The sequence below is a fragment of the Mus pahari genome, chromosome 14 (genome assembly GCF_900095145.1).
Source record: "Mus pahari chromosome 14, PAHARI_EIJ_v1.1, whole genome shotgun sequence".
Taxonomy (NCBI): Eukaryota; Metazoa; Chordata; class Mammalia; order Rodentia; family Muridae; genus Mus; species Mus pahari.
Genome location: NC_034603.1, coordinates 27,183,923 through 27,204,929, shown reverse-complemented (window position 1 = coordinate 27,204,929; position 21,007 = coordinate 27,183,923). Strand labels below are relative to the sequence as shown.

General features: G+C 53.2%; 2 protein-coding genes across 4 annotated transcripts; both read left to right on the top strand.

Moving 5' to 3' along the window:
* The first annotated feature begins 1,145 nt into the window (after positions 1-1,145).
* On the top strand, positions 1,146-9,087 carry Guk1 (guanylate kinase 1). Its single transcript, XM_021211790.1, has 8 exons — positions 1,146-1,347; positions 6,056-6,169; positions 6,511-6,552; positions 6,908-7,004; positions 7,638-7,776; positions 7,849-7,933; positions 8,441-8,526; positions 8,777-9,087. Exons 1-8 carry the CDS (start codon positions 1,287-1,289, stop codon positions 8,810-8,812), a joined length of 660 nt encoding a protein of 219 aa, XP_021067449.1. The 5' UTR covers positions 1,146-1,286; the 3' UTR covers positions 8,813-9,087.
* Positions 9,088-9,316: 229 nt separating this feature from the next.
* Gjc2 (gap junction protein gamma 2) lies at positions 9,317-17,334 on the top strand. 3 transcript variants are annotated; one of them, XM_029545657.1, is made up of 2 exons: positions 9,317-9,355; positions 15,233-17,157. In XM_029545657.1, the coding sequence occupies exon 2, from the start codon at positions 15,252-15,254 to the stop codon at positions 16,572-16,574; it is 1,323 nt and encodes a 440-aa protein (XP_029401517.1). In that variant the 5' UTR covers positions 9,317-9,355; positions 15,233-15,251; the 3' UTR covers positions 16,575-17,157. The 3 variants fall into 3 exon arrangements, with proteins under 3 accessions (XP_029401517.1, XP_021067413.1, XP_029401518.1); XM_021211754.1 differs by lacking the exon at positions 9,317-9,355 and adding an exon at positions 10,137-10,217 and having other exon boundaries at positions 15,233-17,334; XM_029545658.1 differs by lacking the exon at positions 9,317-9,355 and adding an exon at positions 10,878-11,031.
* The last annotated feature ends 3,673 nt before the right edge of the window (positions 17,335-21,007 follow it).

Sequence of the window (21,007 nt, the reverse complement as noted above, 5' to 3'; positions counted from 1 at the left end):
TGGTGAGATGGCTCAGCAGGTAAGAGCACCCGACTGCTCTTCCAAAGGTGCAGAGTTCAAATCCCAGCAACCACATGGTGGCTCACAACCATCCTTAAAGAGATCTGACTCCCTCTTCTGGAGTGTCTGAAGACAGCTACAGTGTACTTACATATAATAATAAATAAATCTTAAAAAAAAAAAAAAAAAAAGGCAGGGTCTCTCTGTGTAACCTTGATTGGTCTACAGCTAACTATGTAAATGGAACCTGTCTTGACTGTTCCAAAGGTTGGCCTACCTCTACTTCCAAGTGCTGAGATTAAAGGCGTGCACCACCACACTGGGCTTATTTATTTTTCTTTTGTCTCCACTTGAATTAAGGACATACAACAACTTCAGCATTCTCTGAGATCTTTGCCTTCCAGTTTCTTGAAGTAACTTATTTAAAAAATACTTTGGGAAGGCACAATAGTACATACTTTTGTTTGAGACGAGGTTTTTCTGTGTACCCTGGCTGTCCTGGATCTTGCACTGTAGTCAAGGCTGGCCTCGAACTCAGAGATCCACCTGCCTCTGCTTCCCGTGGTACACACCTTTTTATTACCAGCATTTGGGAGGTAGAGGCAGGTGGCTCTCTGGGAATTTCCAGACAGTCAGGACTAACAGTCAGACCCTATTTAAAAAACTAAAAGACTTAAAATTAGGCGTATGTGTCTATGTGTTTGGGTATGAGTACATGAGTGCAGGTGATGAGCCTGCCCAACCTGAGTGCTGGGAACTGAACCTGGGTCCTCTGGAAGAATAATTAGCACGTGCTAGCCGCCTCTTGAAGTGATTTAACAGTTAACCGGCTAACCCGAAAATGTAACTAAACGGATTCGAAGCTGACTTCTGATGTGTTCCTCTCCGGGTCTTTGTAGATAGGTAGGGTTTGAGCCTAGGGAAAGAAAGGAGGGTATGGAAAAGGGCGGAGTTTGGAGAAGAAGCAACGGAGATGCGAGAAGTGGGCGTGGTCGTCGGGGAGAACCGCGCAGTGCGCCTGCGCAGCATCGCGGCGCTTTTTTTTTTTTTCTCTCTTCCCCCCCCCCCCGTTGGGCGGAGGTGTGGCTGTCCCTTGGGGGCCGTAACAAGGCGGGGTTTAATATGGTGTAGGTGGGGCCGGCGAGGGAGACGTAATCTCAGCGGGCAAAGGTGGGATGTGGCCGGCGCTGGTGCTTTGCGTACTCGGAGTGCGCAGCCATGCCGCACTCCGGTGTGTTCCCGTGGGCCGGCGCGCCGCTGTGACGTAGTCCTGCGGGCGGTCCCTGATGCTGCGGCGCCCGCTGGTCGGGCTGGCGGTGGCCGCCCTGGGTCGGGTCCCTGCGGACGGTGAGTGCGCTGGCGGCTGGTTGTCCACGGAGCCGGACTTGTAGCAGCACATTTCCCTTGCATGGCGTCTCCAGTGACCCTGTTCTTGTGGGGATGCCGGGTGAAAGTGTTTCTCGGGACCCCAGAACGACAGGGATGGGCACGCGGAGTCCCAGCCACCCAGCAGATCGGTGCAGCCTGAGCCTATCTGCGCTCTTTCTCTGCTCCCTACCCAGCCGGCGTCCTGGGTAGGCTCAAGCACGTGGCTTTACTCCTCAGCCGTTGCGGGTGTTGGACTTCAGTGCCTGCAGATGGTGCAGGCCCTGCTGACACCTGGGTCTATTAGGATTTGGCCTGTCCCGATTTGTTTTGTTTCGTTTTAGAAAAAAAAATATTAAGCCGTCTTTGGGCTTAATATTCTCAGGCATCGTTTTATCCAACGTGGAAGTGGGCGGGGTTCTTTCAGGCTGGAGGAGGAGCAGGTGACATTAGCTCCGCGGGATCTGAGGAGAGGGAGAAAGCAAATAAATGACTGGTCAGCCTTTGATAGGGTCCAAGGAGAGAAAGAAGGCGGCGGATTGTTTCTGTGGGTGCTCCTTCAGTTCACCTTGCAGGAGGTCAGACGCTAGTTATGAAAGTGGCTACTAAAGTTGTTTCCCTTTCTCTTCTGTCTTGACACACACAAATCCAGGAAACATGATGTAGTTGGAACAGAAAAGGCAGAAGGGGGTGTGAGAGGAAAGAGCCCAGGCGACAAAGAAGGAAAGATAGAGTAGGGTTGAGTTCTTGGGAGGCAGCTGTATGAGCAAGGTTTCTTGTATCCCTGATTCTTCTGATTGGGCCTTAGTCTTCCCTGTCCCATCCTGTCCTGTCCCCATCCTCCCTGATTTGCATGTGCTGGTCCCTATCTTGTTTTCTTTTTCTTTTTTTAAAAAAGATTTATTTATTATATATAGGTACACTGTAGCTGTCTTCAGACACACCAGAAGAGGGCATCAGGTCTCATTACAGATGGTTGTGAGCCCCCATGTGTTTGCTGGGACTTGAACTCAGGACCTCTGGAAGAGCAGTCAGTGCTCTTAACCACTGAGCCATCTCTCCAGCCCCGGTCCCTATCTTTCTGGACTCTGCTTCTGCTGGTCTCTAGTCTTCCCTGCCCTGCCCTACCCGTCCCCTGCCTACATGTCCTGGGCCTGAGTTTTCCTTTGCTCTTATACCCTATCCCCCATCCGCCACTGTTCAGTCTTCCCTGACCCTGTAAGGCCTTAGTGTCCCTTCTGCACGAGCGAGCAGATGACAAACTGTGCAGTGTCCCAGGCCTTTCCCCTTTCTCTTCATTGAGTTCTGAGTCCTTTTTCCTTTATGTTCCCTCTACCTCATGATTATGGGTTGGCATCCAGATTCCTGGTCAAGAATCAGTCTGTTCCTTTTTTGTCCTTGCCGGGAAGAGACACAAACGGAGATGGCTAGCACCAGGAAGGTGCAGCAGGCTGTCCGTGCTTGGCTGCTGCTCCTCCGCCTCTTTGTTAGGAGGCCGTGGTAGGTCCATCTGGCTCAGAGGAACAAGAATGAAAATGCATTGGCTGCTCTTGGTGCAGCTGCTGGAAGAGGTGCCAAAGTCCTGGGGGGCTCAGGGCTCGGGTGTGTCACTCATGTCTGCCTAGCACTGTTTGTCTTGGAGGACTAGTGACTCTTCTCATTCCTGGAAGGGCCTTCTCTTCAGTTGACAGGAGGGAGGTGATGGTTGTGACAGATTTCCAGTCCTAGAGGCCTGAGGTGTAGATCCGAAGAGGCTGCATAGGAAGTTTTGTCTAAGATGTCCCAGCAGAGCATGTTCCCTCCAGTGCTCCTATGAAGTTGCTTGAATCTTGGCTTGTTTCACAATTAGGGGCTTGGGGCTCTTTGTCAGGCAGTTGAAGTTTGGGACTGGGAAAGCTGAAGAGATGGGGATCCAAAGTTTCTTCAATGGTCTCCCCAAAGGAAGTTGCTTCTATCCACCACACACTTCTGTAAATGCTAGGGCAAAAACTATATCTATAATTTCTGACATAAGCTGTGGCCCTGTGGAGATGTAGTAATGGTCTTGTCACCTGGTTACTGATGAGAGAGAGCCCTTCCTTCAGTGGGCCTGGGGATTTCCCAGGTCCATACTAGTCCTGCCTGGCCCACACTGTCCTTGCTGTCTGTCACTGTACCACACAGCTAGCTAACCAAGGTCATCTGGTGTAGTCTGTGTAGATCCAAGCAAGTGCAGTGTCATAGAAGGTCACCGAGGGCTGTCGAGAGATCCATGAGCTGTGTGTGCCAAGGGATACCTGCTGGGACTTTGTAGAACCAAGGTGTGAACAGGTTGGCACTTGAAGAGACATCTTCCCATCTCTTGTGGTTTAGCAACAAGATAATTTACACACTGTGACTCCTGAAAGAGGGCTTGAGAGTTAGGTAGCTCAGCGGGGGAGCAGTCGGGCAGGGTAGGATTCAGCTGTCTGAAGTGCGTCTGCATGCGCATGCTAGTGTCTTCCTTCCCTCTGCCTGGTCCTGGCCTACAGGGTACAGGGTTAGTTGGAAGCAGGTTCTAAAGTCCTGGATAGGTACAGGCAGTTCCATTGCTGATGGGATGGCAGGTCATCTTTCCCAACCATGCTTGTCCCTAATACATGACTTCTTACTGGCTCTCCTCCCTGGGATCCTTTTCTCAGAAGCTTTCTTACCTCGTGCACTTTGGAGCATCTCTCTTAGCTTTGGTTCTCCTGTGTTGTCGGTGTGTGGGATATACCTATGCGGTGAGCCTCCCCGAGCCCCATGTGAGCACTGCCTTGAGTTCCTTTGACACTCAAGGGAGCCAACAACTCCAGAGATGGCCGTCTGCAAAGTGCGGATGTAGAGCCCATATTGGCAGCTGCAGGTCACAACCTGTGGCCATCACAGGGAGTCTGAGGCTGTGCAGCACCTTGGGGAGCTCTCTGCCTGAGTGCCTGATACAGGCAGAGGGGAGGGAACTTCGCAGGAGCTGGGTTGTGTGGTTTGCAGCACACAGCCTAAGGCCAGGCCATGGTGGAAGCAGCAGGCCTCGATGACTAGGGAAAAGGATGCCTATGCCGATGAGAACATGATGGTGAGTTGGGTGGGGCTGGAGCCCGGAAAGGAAAGGGCGTACGTAGAGTGGTCAGTGTAATTGGCCAATAAGCATTTTGGAGAAAGGCAGAAGGGAACAGATTTATTGAGAGGCAGCACTGATGATAACTGGGTAAGTTTCCCTAGGTCTCTTTTCTGTCTTTTTGATAGGGTGGTCCTATGTTCTTCTCAGGGACATGTGCATGTGTGCGTGTGTGCGTTTTCATTATGCATGTGTGGCATGCATGTGCATGCACATGTACCCTACATACAGTACTTGTGTTTCTGTGGGAGATAGAATACCAGCAACACTGCTTTTGTAAGATTACTTCATGGCCTACATTGGGGATTAAGAACACAATTCCTCTCTAAGCTGATGCCCTTCCTGTAGCCCGTGTCTTTTGAACCCAAAGCTGTGTGCGTCTCACCTTTTAGGTCAGAGGTGCTTGGGCTGACAGGCAGCAGCTCCCAAGTACCCTCCCTGGTCTCCCTCTGCCTAGACCTCAGAGGAGAGCAGCAGCTCAGGTCTCTCTGTACTCAGTGCCAGGATGGCTCTTCCCGGTCTCCCGGTGCACTCAGATGTCGCCCTGGTTGTTTGAACAGGTGTGGGCGCAGATCTCGGGAGCAGGGCAAGTAACTGCCTTTTGCTTCTTGCATAGTGGGAGGACAGGGCTGATGTCACAGTGCAGGCAGGGCTGCTGCCCGAGGGATTTATTGCTCAGAAGGGCGGGGTATAGGCTTGGCGGAGATTAGTCCCCTAGCCCTCAGTGCAGAGCAGCCATTGACTCTTCCCGGGCTACCATGGAGGCTCCAACACATCAAGTAGGTGGGTGCCATCCTGGGGAGGCAAGAGGGCCTTTATAGATGGGGCTCTTGATGTATAACTGACCTGCTCAGAATCCTGGCTGGAGGACCATGGCTGACAGTGAGCCTGGGAGCAGGTGGGATCAGCTGGTACTAAGGTGATGCCATCGGAACTTCAAGGAAGGAAGCTCAGGTCCCAGATAGCCTGATGGAGGAGGTTCCTGCTGAGCTTTCATACCTACAGCGGGTGCTCGCCCCTGGCAGCCCCGACCTGTGGCCCACCCTGAGCTGCACTCACGTTGCCCTTGGGAGGCAAGGGGGTGCTCGTCCAACTCTTGGCAGCAGATTGTCCTTCCCAGACAAGTCAGAGATGGTTGTGTGTCTAGTGGGAAGTTTCCCAAATAGGCTTGGGTTGAACCGACTTGAAGATGTCTGTAGGGGTAGGGACATTCCTATTTCAGACTTTGGACACCTGTTGGCCGTGCCATTTAAGGGAGTCAAAGCTCAGGCAGCAGTGTGAGGTCAGATTCTGAAGGGCAGCCTCTCTGGGGTGGGACCAGTGTGCTGCATTGTCTGGTTCCTGGTCACTTGGCCTGTGGACATCCTGTTGGGTGTGGGTGAGGCTGGATGTTGGAATCCTGTCAGCCTTCCTGCTGCCTGTGTTTGCCATCTTGCCAGCTGACTGGTGGTGTGAGGAGAGTTCACAGTCTATGAGGATGTTGGCCTTCACGTCACTGCCTCCTATGGAACAGGACGCCAGGGCACCGGCGAAGGCGACCCCACTCATGCCTGTGATATCCCTCTCCCACAGGCATGGCAGGACCTAGGCCAGTAGTGCTGAGCGGGCCGTCAGGGGCAGGGAAGAGCACTCTGCTCAAGAAGCTGTTCCAGGAGCACAGCAGCATCTTTGGCTTCAGCGTGTCCCGTGAGTGCCTCGGGACCGTGAAGGGCGAGGAGCTCAGAGGCTATCCCAGCACGGGACTGTCCCTGGAGTCCCCAAATGCTCACACCCGATCTAGCAGACACTTTGCTCACCCTCCTCATCCCCATTACCCTCTCCCTTCTCAGGGCCTCCATCTAGAATAAGCACCTTGTCCCCAGTAACCTCTTGAGATCTGGTCTGGGCTGCCTGCTGGCTGTGAGCACCACCTCCTGTTACATAACCAGAGGACAGAGCAGGCCGTCAAGGGAAGACCTGGGGTAGGGGGAGATATGAGATCCCTTCAGTGTGTGGTACGTTTGTTTGTTTGTTTGTTTGTTTCCTAGATACTACAAGGAACCCACGACCTGGTGAAGAAGATGGCAAAGGTGAGCCGGCCAGCTAATTCAGGGGTGTTGGGTACCAGCTAGTGAATGTTGGAGGGGGGGTGAGGGTAGTGTTTGCTCTGTGCGTTGGCTGTAACAGCTTAATCCCCAGCAGGAGAATATCTCTTGCCTTTGGGTTCACAGCTTGATTAGAGTCTGCATCATAGTGAAGGCTGAACCTTCTTCCTGCCTGGTGTATGGAACCTGGCCATTTCCAATCCTCCAGCAAGGACACTGGGGGACAGTGGTATCTGTTCCAGCCTAGATCTGGCCATAGCAGTCCTGTGTAGGATGGAGAGGGGCCAGGCCAGGCAGGGATGGGTTTTGGTACCTTCTGGAAAGCTCTCTTCTTCTCCAGATTACTACTTTGTGACCAGGGAGATGATGCAGCGTGACATTGCAGCAGGGGACTTCATTGAGCATGCTGAGTTCTCAGGAAACCTGTATGGGACAAGGTGGGCTGAGTTTGGTGTGGGCCCAGCTTCATGGATCAGGGTAATTCCAGAACTGTTAACAAAAGGAAGCACTCTAGCATGTCACGCTCTGACCTCCCAGTGCCCTCCCAGTCTCCCGCCTAGAGCTGGAATGGCTTGCTTCCCCCTTAGTCTCTGAGCATAGCTGATAGGCTCCAGGGAACACGCAGGCCCAGTCATGCCCCAGGCTCATCTGTCCTCAAGCCATCCGGTGAGGCAAAGAGCCTCATGAGGCACCTCACCTGGAGAGGTAGGCTGTGGCAGGCAGCCCAGGCCCAAACCTTTTTGGCTTTTGGCTACAGGACAGGTATAAAGGGCTGTGATATCAAGAGGGCCTGACAGGGTTGGCTATATGCTTGGAAGTTCTGGAAAGTACAGAGGGTGCTGGGTTCATGAGAGCCTCTGCACTACCCAGGCCAGGCCCAGGATGGGCCTTGGGGAGGAAAGGGCCGAATTTCTCTGAAGCTCTCGAAAACCTTAAGAAGCTAACAAGGTTTAGCAGTCATTGCAAGTATTCCTGAGGGTGGCTGGAGGGCAAGAACTCCTGTGGGCTTAAGGGCGAGGTCTTCTCTTGGATCCACTGAACATCTGCTCACTGTCCTTCCCTGCTCCCAGCAAGGAAGCTGTTCGGGCTGTGCAGGCCATGAACCGCATCTGTGTGCTAGATGTCGACCTACAAGGTGTGCGCAGCATCAAGAAGACGGATCTGCGTCCCATCTACATCTTTGTGCAACCTCCCTCGCTGGACGTGCTGGTGGGTACTTGGTGTGGGAAACCTGCAGGGCAGGTTCTGAGAATACTGACCTGACAAGGACCTGCATTTCAGGAGCAACGACTGCGACTGCGCAACACTGAGACTGAGGAGAGTCTGGCAAAGCGGCTGGCAGCTGCACGGGCAGACATGGAGAGCAGTGAGTGCAGTCAGACCATTCATGCCTTCTGAGCATGTGGCCAGCCCATCCACCGGAAGTTGGGAGGACCAAGGGTAAAGATGGAGGGGTCGAGACCGCTGTCTGCAAAGCCTTTGAGAGGTCACACTTGTTTACTGACTTAAGTGTTGTAGGCATCTTTTTGTAGCTGTGCTCTTGCTTCTGGGTCTGAGCTTGGCCCACATTCAGGTACTGTCATTGAGACTTTTTGCTGTCCCTATGTGCATGTGGCAGTCCAACCCAGGCAGAACTAGTTCTAAGAGGCCTGGGCAGGGGCAGTGGTCCACACTCCAGAAGTCAGGACTTGATGGGAGCAGCCCCCAGCTGAGGTTCTCTAGAAGAGGGGAAGCAAGAGTTCTGTCCATCCCTGGCCATCCTACCACAGCGACAGCAAGAGTAGCCATAGCCAGATAGCAGGTTAGCAGTGGGACAAGCCCAGAAGGGGCCAAAGTCCCAGTGTTCCCGAATCTGTCTCTTGTCCCACCCCAGGCAAGGAGCCTGGCTTGTTTGACCTGGTGATCATCAATGACAACCTGGATAAAGCCTATGCAACACTGAAGCAGGCACTCTCTGAGGTAGGCCCCTTCCCACCTACCCTGTCTTGGGGAAATCCCCTGCACAAGCCATCCTGTGAACGCAGCAAACCCTGTGATGCCGGGGCTCACGCCCTTGGTGTGTTGTAAGCAGCACTGGCTCTGCCAGTTGCCAGACTGGTCAAGTACAGGTGCAAAGCCTGAGTGCCCGGGGGCCCAGGGAGGATATGAGACCTAGCCCTCCCTGGTTCCCTGCCTCTCCTGACTTTCTGTTTCCCTTCTTCCTTGGCAGGAAATCAAGAAAGCACAGGGAACTGGCCATGCCTGAAGGCCTGCTTCATTCCACAGAGTGATGCCTGTGGTCTACATTTGCCTGGAGGTGGGGGGCTTCGCCAGGGCACCAAGGACTTGTAGTAGACTTCCACTGTGGAGTAGAAGGAGCTACCCTTTGTCTGACCACATGGTGGCTCTGCACCGTGGGCTGGCTTACTGAGGCTGAATGACTCCAAAGAGTACCCGCATCTAATCTCCCTGGGCTATTTGTGTTCCTTCCCTTGTCCTCCTGCTGGTGCAGGACTGACCTCTTAATAAAGTAATTATTGAGTTATAGTGTCACAGCCCTCTATACTGGGCTTATGGACCCTGGCTGCCTGCCCCTCCCTGGTCAGCCCAGATGAAGGCTGCTAAGGGGGCTCTGCATAGGTGTCTGGTGCCCCTTGTCCCTGCCCACATCCAGGGTCCACCAGTCATCAGAATGCTGGCTAGGGTTGCTTGTGTTCACTTCTTCCCCTGGGAGCCAGTCAGCTGGGACAGCCAGCATGGGCTGGAATCGGCTCAGCCCTGGACAACCTAGTGCTGCTGTCTCTTTGAGGTATTTCTGAACCTTTTGGGGACTCAGGGGGACAGATACCATTTTCCAGGAAGAAAAGTGCCCAGCCACAGGGCAAGAGCTAAGGTCATAATGCTGGCCCTGGACCTGTGGCTGCTGTGTGCTCTGTCCTTGCGTATAGCCAGCCAACCCAAGGAAGGGCAAGTGAACCCTGGGAGGACTGGTAGGAGGGCAGAGCCCTGGGCCTTTTGTAGAGGTCCCAAATTTCGAGCTCTAGAGGTTGTAGCGGGGTGCAGCATTCCTGAGGGAGATGTCCTTCCCCTCCTGCCCAGGATGAGACATTCTGAGTGTCTGGTCCTGCTGTCCTCCCTCTTCCTCTGGGCTCTCGGCCCAGGCTGCTGGCTCCGCCCAAGAGAGCAATCCCAGCAGGGAGGGCAGTGGTTGTTGCCAGCTACCCCCACCCGGTGGTCAGCCACAGCTCTGCCTTGTGCATCTCCAGGTGAGGCTGCTCCTGGGGCAGACTTGGGGGTAGTAACTGGATGTGGGTGTGAAGAGGGCAGGCAGGTACCCAGGCAGAAGTAGCCAGGGAGAGTGGGAAGTCCTGGGCTGCCTCCAAAACTGCAGATGTTTCTCTAGAAGGGTGAGCCAGAACTGCCTGGACATCAAGTGGAGGCTGGGGAGACCGGCAGGCCTGTCTAGATCCCTGCTGCTCCACCCCCAGGGACAATCATGGATTCAGACCCTAGGGGGAACAATGGAGCCCTTGAGGGCCCCTCCTCCATCCCCCATTGTGCTTGGTGGCGAGAGGTGGCCCTAGCCCCACAGTATGCCCTTAGAGAGGATCAGCATCCAGCAGGCAGGTGGAGGGGCGCAGCAGAAGGTTTGCATTTCCAGCCTGGAGAAGGTAGGGAGGGTACTGCTGGGGCTGCAGACTGGCTGGACCTTGACTGGTCTGTACTCCTTACTGCTAAGGTGGAGTTTCCCAGGCTCCTGCATCCCCTCTCAGGCTCTGTGGGGTGTGTCACAGGTGGTGCCAGGTGCCACCCTGGAAGACTCACTGGGTCTCTGGCCAGATCTTGTCTTGCTGTATTAAGGGACCCTCAGGGTGTCCTTTAGCTTGGCTTCAGCTGGCTTTGTGGCTCGTTTTGGGTAACCAGACCTATGGTGGAGGGAGATGGGAACAAATCAGTGAGCCTAGGGTGTTTTTAGTACCGCCCCCAACAGCTGAGACCCTTCAGGCCGTCTTAAGATGGGCCAGTCCACCCCAGCCAGTTGTAGTGTGTCCCAGGGATCAGTATGGGCATCAGGCCCAGTCTACTCAAACTGAACAAACTTCATTATCCACTTGCCTGCTACCAAGCAGACCCTCTCAGCAGCTGGAGCTACACAACTGCTGCTGTGTTAGTGTGACCCCGTAGCCAGCGCAGACGTCTTCGGGATGCCACAGCGGTTCGCTCTAAGTGCTTCCTTCCCACCTACCTTCTGTGTCTAGGGATTGCAGAGAGGGAGAGATGAGGATGGGCAGCCAAAAGGGAGATAGAGGGTCCAAGGATGGAGAGGATGGAGAAGGTCTGTTTAGGAGGGCCTGCTGGCTGGAGTTGGCTCTGTATGGGACAGTGTCCGTGGACCCAGCTGGGAAGTGATTTCTAGAAATGGGGAGGGGAACCTGGCTCAGCGGTGGAGGGGCTGGCAGAAGGACTGGAGAGACAAGGACCGGGGTGAGTATGGGGTTTCTACAAGGAATTGGGCACACGTGTGCACAAAGAAAGGCATGGAGAGTGGGGTGGGGGGCTGCCTACTCAGGCTAATGCCTCCACTTTCTGGAATGCAGTTTAGCTGAAGGCTCAACCCGTAGGAGTTGTCTAGACTTAGGGTTGTGACTCTTACACCAGGTAGGTGCAGGCTAGCCCATCTGTTTTTCTGGTCCCCACAGTCTGAAGTTCAGGATGTTATGCCTTCTTGAACTCCCAGGAATGTGACTTGGGTGTTGGTGAAGAAGGCCTCACAGGGACTCAGGTCAAAGAGGGAGGTTGGCAGTTTCTGTTGGTGCCACACCTCTGTGGTAGAGTCCTGTATCTTCAACATGTTTAAATGTACAACAGAGGAGATAAAAGAGTACAGAAAAGATCCCGGAGGATCTCATTTCCCATTCCATATTGGCATGAAACACATCACCTTAATAAAACTCTAGTGCCGCCTCTATGTGAGCGAAGAGCCACAGTCTGTGTGTTTCCTACATCCCCTTGGCCCCTCCTGATACCACAGCACCTCTTAGTCTCCTTGGTTTAGCTGCCCATGGCTACTTAAATACTACCCAGGTGTTTTTCAGGGTGCCCTCTTGGAAACTGGCCTGTGTCTTGCTTCATTGGGGTTATGGATTTCAGAAAGGAGACTGGGGGTGATGAGCCTGTCTTTATAGGTGGTATCAACAGCCATGATGGCGAGTCACAGGACTCAGGTGTCACTGCAAAGGTGCAAGTCCCCATCTCATGCTGTCCTCTGATATGATGTTGCCACCCACATGTGGCTGCCAGAGTGGGTGTGTGCTCCCCTTAACTGTGTGTCCCATCTCAGAGTTCCTCTGCACAGAGATGGCATGGTTCTCCAGTCGTCAGCCTGGTTATTCATGGGTGCAGTTGTTATTATCTGGGGTATCTGTAACCAAAGCTGCAGTCTGCAATCCTACTTTCCTTAGTCTACTGGTTAAATTGTTACAGTGTCAGTGTAAGCAATCCACATACCAGTGTGTGTGAGTGTGTAAGCATGTTCTTCCTCTATGAGCTTTCTCCACACTATTGTTTCCCTCCTTAGCCTTCTGATCAGCCACTTCCCCCAGGGATTCGCAGCTCCTCTTATTGAAAGAGAAGTTGGAAACCAGAACCCAGGACCTAGATAGGGTCTTTGTTTTGTGAGTGGGGTTTGAGAAAGGGTCTCAATGTAGCCTCAGCTGACATCAGAGGATGACCTTGAAACTCCAGTCTCCCTATCTGTCTCCCAAGCACTAGAATTACAGGCAGCGTGAACATACCCATGTCAGAAATACTCGCACTTCTCACGTGTTTCCACAGCCAGGGCCTTTCAGAGGGCACAGCCAGAGATCTTACACACACCACAGGTTTCCATGGTGAACCTGTAAGTGACCTCTGTGAGAGTCCACCTCTACCATGCTAAACACAAATGCATTCTAGAGTCCCTAGCTCACGATGGCGTCAGAAAATTAACCTTTATAGTGATTGGGAAGCATCTGATAGGCAGACTAGAGTGATGAGTATGAATAATTCCCTGTCCTCCCGCCACCCCCCCCCCGTGTGTGTGTGTGTGTGTGTGTGTGTGTAAAACTTGTATGGCCAGGTGATTTTGCTTGTGTCTGTGAAGTCAGGGAAAGGTGGGGGCTCCAGCACAGCAGAGAATGTAGTAGCAGGAGCCAAGTGAGGACGGGCAGGGCACTTGGAGCAGTGACTAGGTGAGACCCTGGTATATGCCCTAGGCAGAAGTCACGGAGGAGCTGAGAGCATAGACTACAAGTCCCAGCACTCGGCAGGCAGAGGGAGAATGATGGAGAGTTTAAGGATATCATAACTCTTACAAATTGATGCACCTGTGCTACATAAAACCTTGTCTTTTAAAAAAAGTCATTGAAGGGCAATGGGGGTAATCTCCGTGTGCATTCTAAGGTACCCCAGTGGACATAAGCCAAGTTTATAGGGAGAGTGAAGCAGCTAGGACCTGGAAGGCAAGGGATGATCTGGTACCAAGTGGTGCAGATAGCATGTGTGGGTGGGTTCAGGGTTTGCTGGTACACTAAGATGTTCAGGAGACAGCAACACAGGTAAAGTAGTCTGAGAGTGGACAGGTCCCTTTGAAGGAGAGATTGGCATATGGGTCTGACCCTCTGTAGTCTGAGGTACCTGCTGGTGTACTCGTGCCAAGGCTAGGCAGGAAAGAGTTACAGGCTAGAGGTTTAACCGGAAGTCCCCCTGTACAGGGCTCGAGCCCAGGGTCCTGGTTCTTCCAGGTCAGCTCTACAACCATAGCATATCTTCGTGCCATTCTAAAGAGTGAATATCTGTGACTGCATGCATGCTTTGAGTGGCAGGTCCTTCCACCCAGGGACAGAGTCAGCCAAGGGCTAAGCTACAGTGTCTCCATTGTTGCCTACATCCACCTTGACCCCAGTGCTGGACAGGAATAGGTATGCCAGAGAGAAATGGTGAATTGTCAAGCAAGGCTTTTTCAGAGATTCAGTTGTTAAATACTCCACACTGCTAGGCAGGTCTACCCAGGAACTCCTGGTTCCAGACCCTCCTGTGTCTGCACTGGTAAGCCTTAGGCCCCAATGACTGAACTTTCAGGTTGGGGGGCTGACTGAAGCCAAGGGAAGAGAGTTGAATCTACTCTTGTGTTCTTATGTATGCATCACATGTGTGCCTGAGCTCACACTTCTTTATGAATGAGCATTTGTGAGCATTTGACTGTGTAAGTCTTGAGTCTTCACATGTGTGATTGAGTGTGTGAATAAATATATGAATGTTGGTATATATGAATATGTGGGTGCCAGTGTGTGTATACACATATATTTATAATGTATACATTTTTGAGCATACATTTATGTCTGAGTGCATGTACATGCATTTGCATGTACAGTGTGTGTCTGTGGATGTGTACCTGTGTGCACATGAGGGTAGCTGTGTATGAGTATATGTGCGTGTGAATGTTTGCATATAGAACACAGACACACACGCTTGTATGTGCATGCATGTGTTCACATGAGGGTGTGTGTCTCTGATTGCACACATGTCATCCCAGGAGGGGATGCACAGATGTGAGGATGTGGGGCCATTTCCTCAGGAATCCCTGTTGTTCTGCTGGCTGCCCCCTCTTCCTGCCCTGAGGGGAGAGGCCCTAGCTACATAAAGAGCTCTGGAGCCACCAGCCCTGATGCTGGTCCATACCTGCTGCTGCTACCTCCAAGGCCCTGCCAGGGGGAGGGAACCAGAAGTGTCAGCGTTGAATGCTTGGGGGACTCCTGCCCCACACTTTCCCAGGAGCAGGTAGTAACTCCATGGGAGCTGTGACAAGGGAGGGTGTGCACGAGGGACCTTTCTCTGAAACATGTCTTCCAGACTGAGTTGAGTAGGTCTGAATGTTGTCATCTCTGAGGCTCACAGGTGCCCAAGTATTGTCATGTACCAGTCTTCAGCCTCAGCAGTCCTGCCTGGACAGATCCTGAGACAGTCTGGGGGACTAGGGCCTGGGGCTAGATGGCCTCTGAGCAGTGGGAGGGGTGAGAGGGGTAGCAAACAGGCTAAGGGCTTGGGGAGGATCATTTATGGAAGGGACCCCCAGAGCTGCTGTGCGGGGTGTGGAAAAATAAAGGCTGGTACTGCTGGAATTAGAAGCTAAAGCATTGGGGAGGGCTGGGGGGGGGCAAAGGTTTGGGGTTGGAGGATGATGGAGCCTCAAGACTATGGGTTCTGACCACAAAGGCTAGGGTGCAGTGGAGCTTGGGAAGGCCCGAGTGGCTGGCAGGCTTGGGGCAAGCCCTAGGAGGATGGCATCCAATTGGGACTGAGCCGGACTAGTACTGTCCCGTTTTCCACCTCTGCCAATAAAGGCAGCACAATGGCTTTATGGCTTTAGGGGCCTGAGACAAAGGTGCATTTCCTACAAGTTGAAGCTTTCTTGGAGATCTTTAGGAGAGAGAAGACAGGAAGGGCAGGATCGATGAAAGATGCTCGGTCCTCATCTTTAGCACACAGGATGTGAATGCAGATGCAGGAGACCTCTGTAACATAGTGAGCTCAAGGTCATCTGGGGTGTTTAAGTAGATAACTGCTGGACAAGCCTGCAGGCGTCTCAACTCTGGGCTCAGCAGTTCCCAGTTGTGCCCCTGCTGACCACCTGCATACATGCCTGTAGGTCCCACCTGCTCGCTCCCATGACCAACATGAGCTGGAGCTTCCTGACGCGGCTGCTGGAGGAGATCCACAATCATTCCACCTTCGTGGGCAAAGTTTGGCTCACTGTGCTTGTGGTCTTCCGTATTGTGCTGACAGCCGTCGGTGGTGAGTCCATCTATTCAGATGAGCAATCCAAGTTCACCTGCAACACGCGGCAACCGGGTTGTGACAACGTCTGCTACGACGCCTTTGCGCCCCTGTCTCATGTGCGCTTCTGGGTCTTCCAGATAGTGGTCATCTCCACACCTTCTGTCATGTACCTGGGCTATGCAGTCCACCGCTTGGCGCGCGCCTCTGAGCAGGAACGCAGACGCGCTCTCCGACGTCGCCCTGGCCCCCGGCGCTTGCCCAGGGCGCAGCTGCCACCGCCGCCACCTGGCTGGCCAGACACCACCGATCTGGGAGAGGCGGAGCCCATGTTGGCTCTAGAGGAGGATGAGGACGAGGAGCCGGGGGCTCCTGAGGGCCCCGGAGAAGACACGGAGGAGGAGCGAGCGGAAGATGTGGCTGCCAAGGGGGGCGGAGGTGATGGCAAGACAGTGGTCACTCCTGGCCCTGCCGGGCAGCACGACGGGCGGCGGCGCATCCAGAGGGAGGGCCTGATGCGTGTGTACGTGGCTCAGCTGGTGGTTAGGGCGGCCTTCGAGGTGGCCTTTCTGGTGGGCCAGTACCTACTGTACGGCTTCGAGGTGCCACCCTTCTTCGCCTGCAGCCGTCAGCCTTGCCCACACGTAGTGGACTGCTTCGTGTCGCGGCCGACCGAGAAGACGGTCTTCTTGCTGGTCATGTACGTGGTTAGCTGCCTATGCCTGTTGCTCAACCTCTGTGAGATGGCGCACCTGGGTCTTGGCAGTGCCCAGGATGCTGTGCGCGGCCGTCGGGGAGCCTCAGCTGCGGGTCCTGGCCCCACGCCGCGCCCTCCGCCCTGCTCTTTCCAGGCCGCGGCCGCCGGCCTGGCTTGCCCTCCAGAATACAGCCTGGTGGTGCGTGCAGCTGAGCGCGCGCGAGCGCACGACCAGAACTTGGCGAACCTGGCACTGCAGGCGTTGCGCGATGGGGCGGCAGTGGCGGCGGTTTCCGCGGACCGCGACAGTCCACCGTGCGCAGGGCTCAGTGCAACCTCTCGGGGGGCACCCAGGGCGGGCGGTCTAGCTTCCGGAACCGGCAGCGCCACGTCCGGGGGCACCGTTGGGGAGCAGGGCCGGCCGGGAGCTCAGGAACAGCTGGCCACTAAGCCCAGGGCTGGCTCTGAGAAGGGCAGTACAGGCAGCAGAGACGGCAAGGCCACCGTGTGGATCTGAGGGCACTGCGGGGAGCTCAGGGAGGGCTTGGCATGAGCATTCAGTGGAAATCTTTGTGCCCTCAACCAGTGATCTCTGGCAGACCTCGTTAGGGGGTCTTTAAAAGAGGGAGCTGAAGCCCCTTAGGAGGTGCTGGCTCAGGTACCTCCCTGCGGGGGTAGGAAGGGGAGTGACCAGGGTCTTATATGTGACCCCTGAGGGTGTGGGAACAGAGCTGTGTCCCAGGAATTGACAGCCTCTCCAGGCTATGCTGAGCAGGGATGACCCCTCTGCTGGGCCTGCCAGCCCTTCCTTCTAGGGCTCTCTCACAGCTTCCCCATGGGGTTGGGGGTGTCTGGCACGAATCTTTTGGGGACTGTACTTATCCTTACAGCAGCAGGTTCCTCTGCAGCGCCCTTGGCTCTTACAGAGCCAGAGAACGCCCAGGTCAGGGACAGGCAGCCAGCACCGATTACTCTCAGCCCTTGGTTCCCCACTTGGGGCAGACTGAGCGAGACCTGAAGGAGGCCCGGACTGAGAACAGCTCCTCCTCTGAGCTGAGATCGCTTGGTATGACTCCTTCTTAGGGGACATCCTGGAGGTTCTGTTGTGCCTTGCTGCTTAGATGCATAAGGCTGTGGCCCAGGGCTGTGGCGTTGGCCATGCTGGAAAATTAGAGCTCTGGGGAGCCTGTCTCTATCTTCTGTCCCCTTCTCCCAATTTTAAAGTCAACTTCTAGAACAAAGGAAGTAAAATAAAACTAACTTTTGTTTACACTCAAGTGTGTCCATGTGCTTATGTGTCTAAGCCCACATTGCACACTGGTCAGTGTGCACCTGTGTGTGTGTGTGTGTGTGTGTGTGTAACCATGCATTGTGGGTCTGTGTCTGAGCATTCAGAAACGTGTCCACAGCAGTTCATTGGGAGAGACGGCTTAATTGCGGGGGGGGGGGATGGGAGAGGAGACCCCCTCCTCAGGGACAGGCTGGAGAAGAAAGCTGGAGACCAAACCCTGGAGGTCATCAGACCTATGATGGTGCCACTTGGTGCCAGGCAGCAGGCCAGGGTCGGGTGGTGGGGCTTGGTGGAGGCACAGATGTCAGAAACAAAGAACAGTCAGGCACAAGGTCAGCCTGCAGCTCAGGGGACAGAGGCCATTCATCTTGGGCTAGAGGTGTGTAGAGTTGATGACTTTGAAGAGATGGGGGAGATGCAGAAGATAGGGAGACACAAGGCATGCCTAGCCAGGCGCCATCCCGGTGCAGACTCTAGGTGAGCGGCTGCCTCCTGGAGGGGCTGGGGCAGCACGGCTCTCCCCAGCTGTACACCCCTTCCTTCCTGGAGTCCCTGAGCCAGGCTCAGCTCAGCTCTAATCTCAGCATGGCTGCAGTCAGATAGAGCAGGATGAGCCCCTCTCCTTCTGGAGCCCATATACCTGGTCCCAGGTCTCAAGAGCTCCCTTACTCCAGCTGGGTCCCACCCCCCCCACCCCTCCCTTCAGGTGAACCCCACCCTTTTGTGACCCTAGCCCTCAGCTGAGATGTAGCTCCCGGTGTGCCTGACACCCAGAAGAGCCATTTCAGGAAGTTCTGACTCTAGGCTGAGCTTCAGCTGAGCCTCTCACCTCCAGGTAAGGCCCCCGCCCCCACCCCAACGGAGTGAGCTTCACCCCTGGGAAGCCACAGAAGCCCGTGCTGGGAATGGAGCCTCCAGAAAGAGGGAAAATCCAAGCCATACGTAGCCATGTCTCCCCCAGGGGGGGTCCAGCTGGTAGCATCTCTGCAAAGAAAGCATCCCTGTTACAAGCCATTTGAGTGTGGGGCTGTGCCTATCTGATGTGCCCATTATAGACTGGGGCAGGGACTCTGTGCTGGGGGGGCAGGGCATAGAGTCAAATGTGCTCAATGCAGCTCCTCCCCTCCCTCCTTCTACCTGTTTGTCCCTCACCTGATTGGACAAGGTCCACCAGGCCTTCCTTGGCCTTCTGATTAAAATGTCATTTATCTCAGAGAAATGCTCCCAGACACACCCAGGAACACACCTGGGACAGTAATTTTAATCAGTTATCCTTAAGTGACACTGGTAAATCTACATACAGAGTGCTGAGAACTGGGTAGGTGTCTACAGCTTGTAACATGCAGAGCAGGCTATTTGTCTCTAAAGATTCATTGTTTTGTTTTCCTGGAGCCTTCAGGTTCTTCTCTGGATTTGATTTGATTTGATTTTATTTTATTTTATTTTATTTTATTTTATTTTATTTTATTTTGGTTTTTCGAGACAGGGTTTCTCTGTGTAGCCCTGGCTGTCCTGGAACTCTGTAGACCAGGCTGGCCTCGAACTCAGAAATCCACCTGCCTCTGCCTCCCAAGTGCTGGGATTAAAGACATGCACCACTACCTCCTGGGTTTGTGACCAGTTTTGAGACAATGAACTTGGGAGTCGCTAGCTCAGAATGACTTAAATGGCCTTTGAGTTTCTGGGGCCTCAGCTTCATGGGTTAAGCCCACCTGAGCCAAGAAATGGGCTTTGTCACATTCAAAGGTTCCCATAATACAGCGTTCCCACAGGGGAGAGTCTAGAAGCAGAATAACTTCTGTTGGGGAGACATCTCTGCTTACTCAGCTCGATAGAGAATATAGTATGCAGCTCCTAACCGCAGCTTCTGGGAGTTCTGTTTCTCTGGACACATCTGGCTAGCAGCAGCTGCCAGGAAGCACAGAAAGCTCTATCTTGCACGTCAGTTTGCTTGGCCTCCCGTTAGGATTGTCCCATAATGGGCACCTTGTTGATAGAGTTGGGGTCTGCCACAGGAATGGGGCTACAAGCTGAGGACCTGAGTGCCATGAATGCTGATGCCCCTTGTTTTGGCTTGTAGACACCATCTTTCCACTGTGACCTCACAGTGCCTGGATTAGGGCCTCCCTGGCAACCTCCTTTACCTTGGTGGAAGAAACTTTTTCTTTTCTTTTCTTTTCTTTTCTTTTCTTTTCTTTTCTTTTCTTTTCTTTTCTTTTCTTTTCTTTTTTCTTTCCTTTCCTTTCCTTTCCTTTCCTTTCCTTTCCTTTCCTTTCCTTTCCTTTCCTTTCCTTTCCTTTCCTNTCCTTTCCTTTCCTTTCCTTTCCTTTCCTTTCCTTTCCTTTCCTTTCCTTTCTTTTCTTTTCTTTTCTTTTCTTTTCTTTTCTTTTCTTTTCTTTTTTCTTTTCTTTTCCAGAGCTGAGGACCAAACCCAGGGCCTTGCTCTTGCTAGGCAAGCGCTCTACCACTGAGCTAAATCCCCAACCCCAGAAGAAACTTTTTGAGACAGGGTTTCACTTTTGAGGCAGGAGGTTCAGGAGACTGAGGGTAGCCCGAGCTACAGTCTTCCCAGTTCTATTACACCCCGTTCCCTCACAATCTCTTTTGAGGCTCTGTCTTCAAATGCAAACACATTCTGAGTTCATGGAGTTTAGGATGCCAACAAACAATTCTGCCTATGTCAAGAGGTGCATTTGCCCAGCCGAACATTCTGTGTTCATGGAAGGAAGGACCCTTGGCAATGAGGATGTACATCCCAATGTCTCACCTTCACAGTCAGAGTGCCCTTGAATTTGGGTCTCCCTTCTCCTCTGGGGCATTAGCCACCAGCCCACAAGGATGAAGGGGCAGAGTCAACCAACAGGGTTTCAGACAGCCCATGAGGACGAATGGAAATAGCATCATTCTGGGATCAGCTCTGGGGAGACATCAACTTTAATCAGGATGAGTCAAGGGTTATGTAGTTTTGGGGGACTGTATAGGAAAATCCAGGATGGGCAAAGGTCATTGGCTGAAGGCTAAGGTACTGATATACCTCATTAGCGGGGGGGGGGGCATTTCAGGAATCTCAGCTGCTTGCTTAACAGCTTCTTACCAAGAGAAAAGAAGCAGAACTTACAGTCTCACCAAGGCATTCCTCAGGCAGAAGGTATAGGGGTTTTGAACTCCCCAGATAAAGTCATACATAAGAGAAGCCCTCTGGTAAAGGGAGTATGCCATTTTGCACCAAGCACAGGGCTTCCCAGTAATGTCAGACTTTGACTTTAGTTAGCAGGGCAATACTGGATTGCTCTGGCTGAGTCCCAACCTCCATGCCATCCACAAGTCCAACCTATAAGACTAGCTCCTTGACACGGTGGACATCACCACAGTCCCATGTGTGATGTTCCCTGTTCACCCCAGATACAGATGGTAGGAACACACTAAAGGGTCTGTGCAGATCCAGGTCGGTGAAACAACGTGTTTGTCAGGGTTACTTCAGGAACATAGGTAATAGGCAGCTACATTGCCAGGAAGTCCCCTGAGCAATTTACAGAAATCTAAACCACCAGGGAATCCCGCATGCAGTATTAATGATTCAAAAAAAAAAAAAAAAAAAAAGAAAGAAAGAAAAAGAAAAAGAGCTGGACATGGTGGCACACGCCTTTAATCCCAGCACT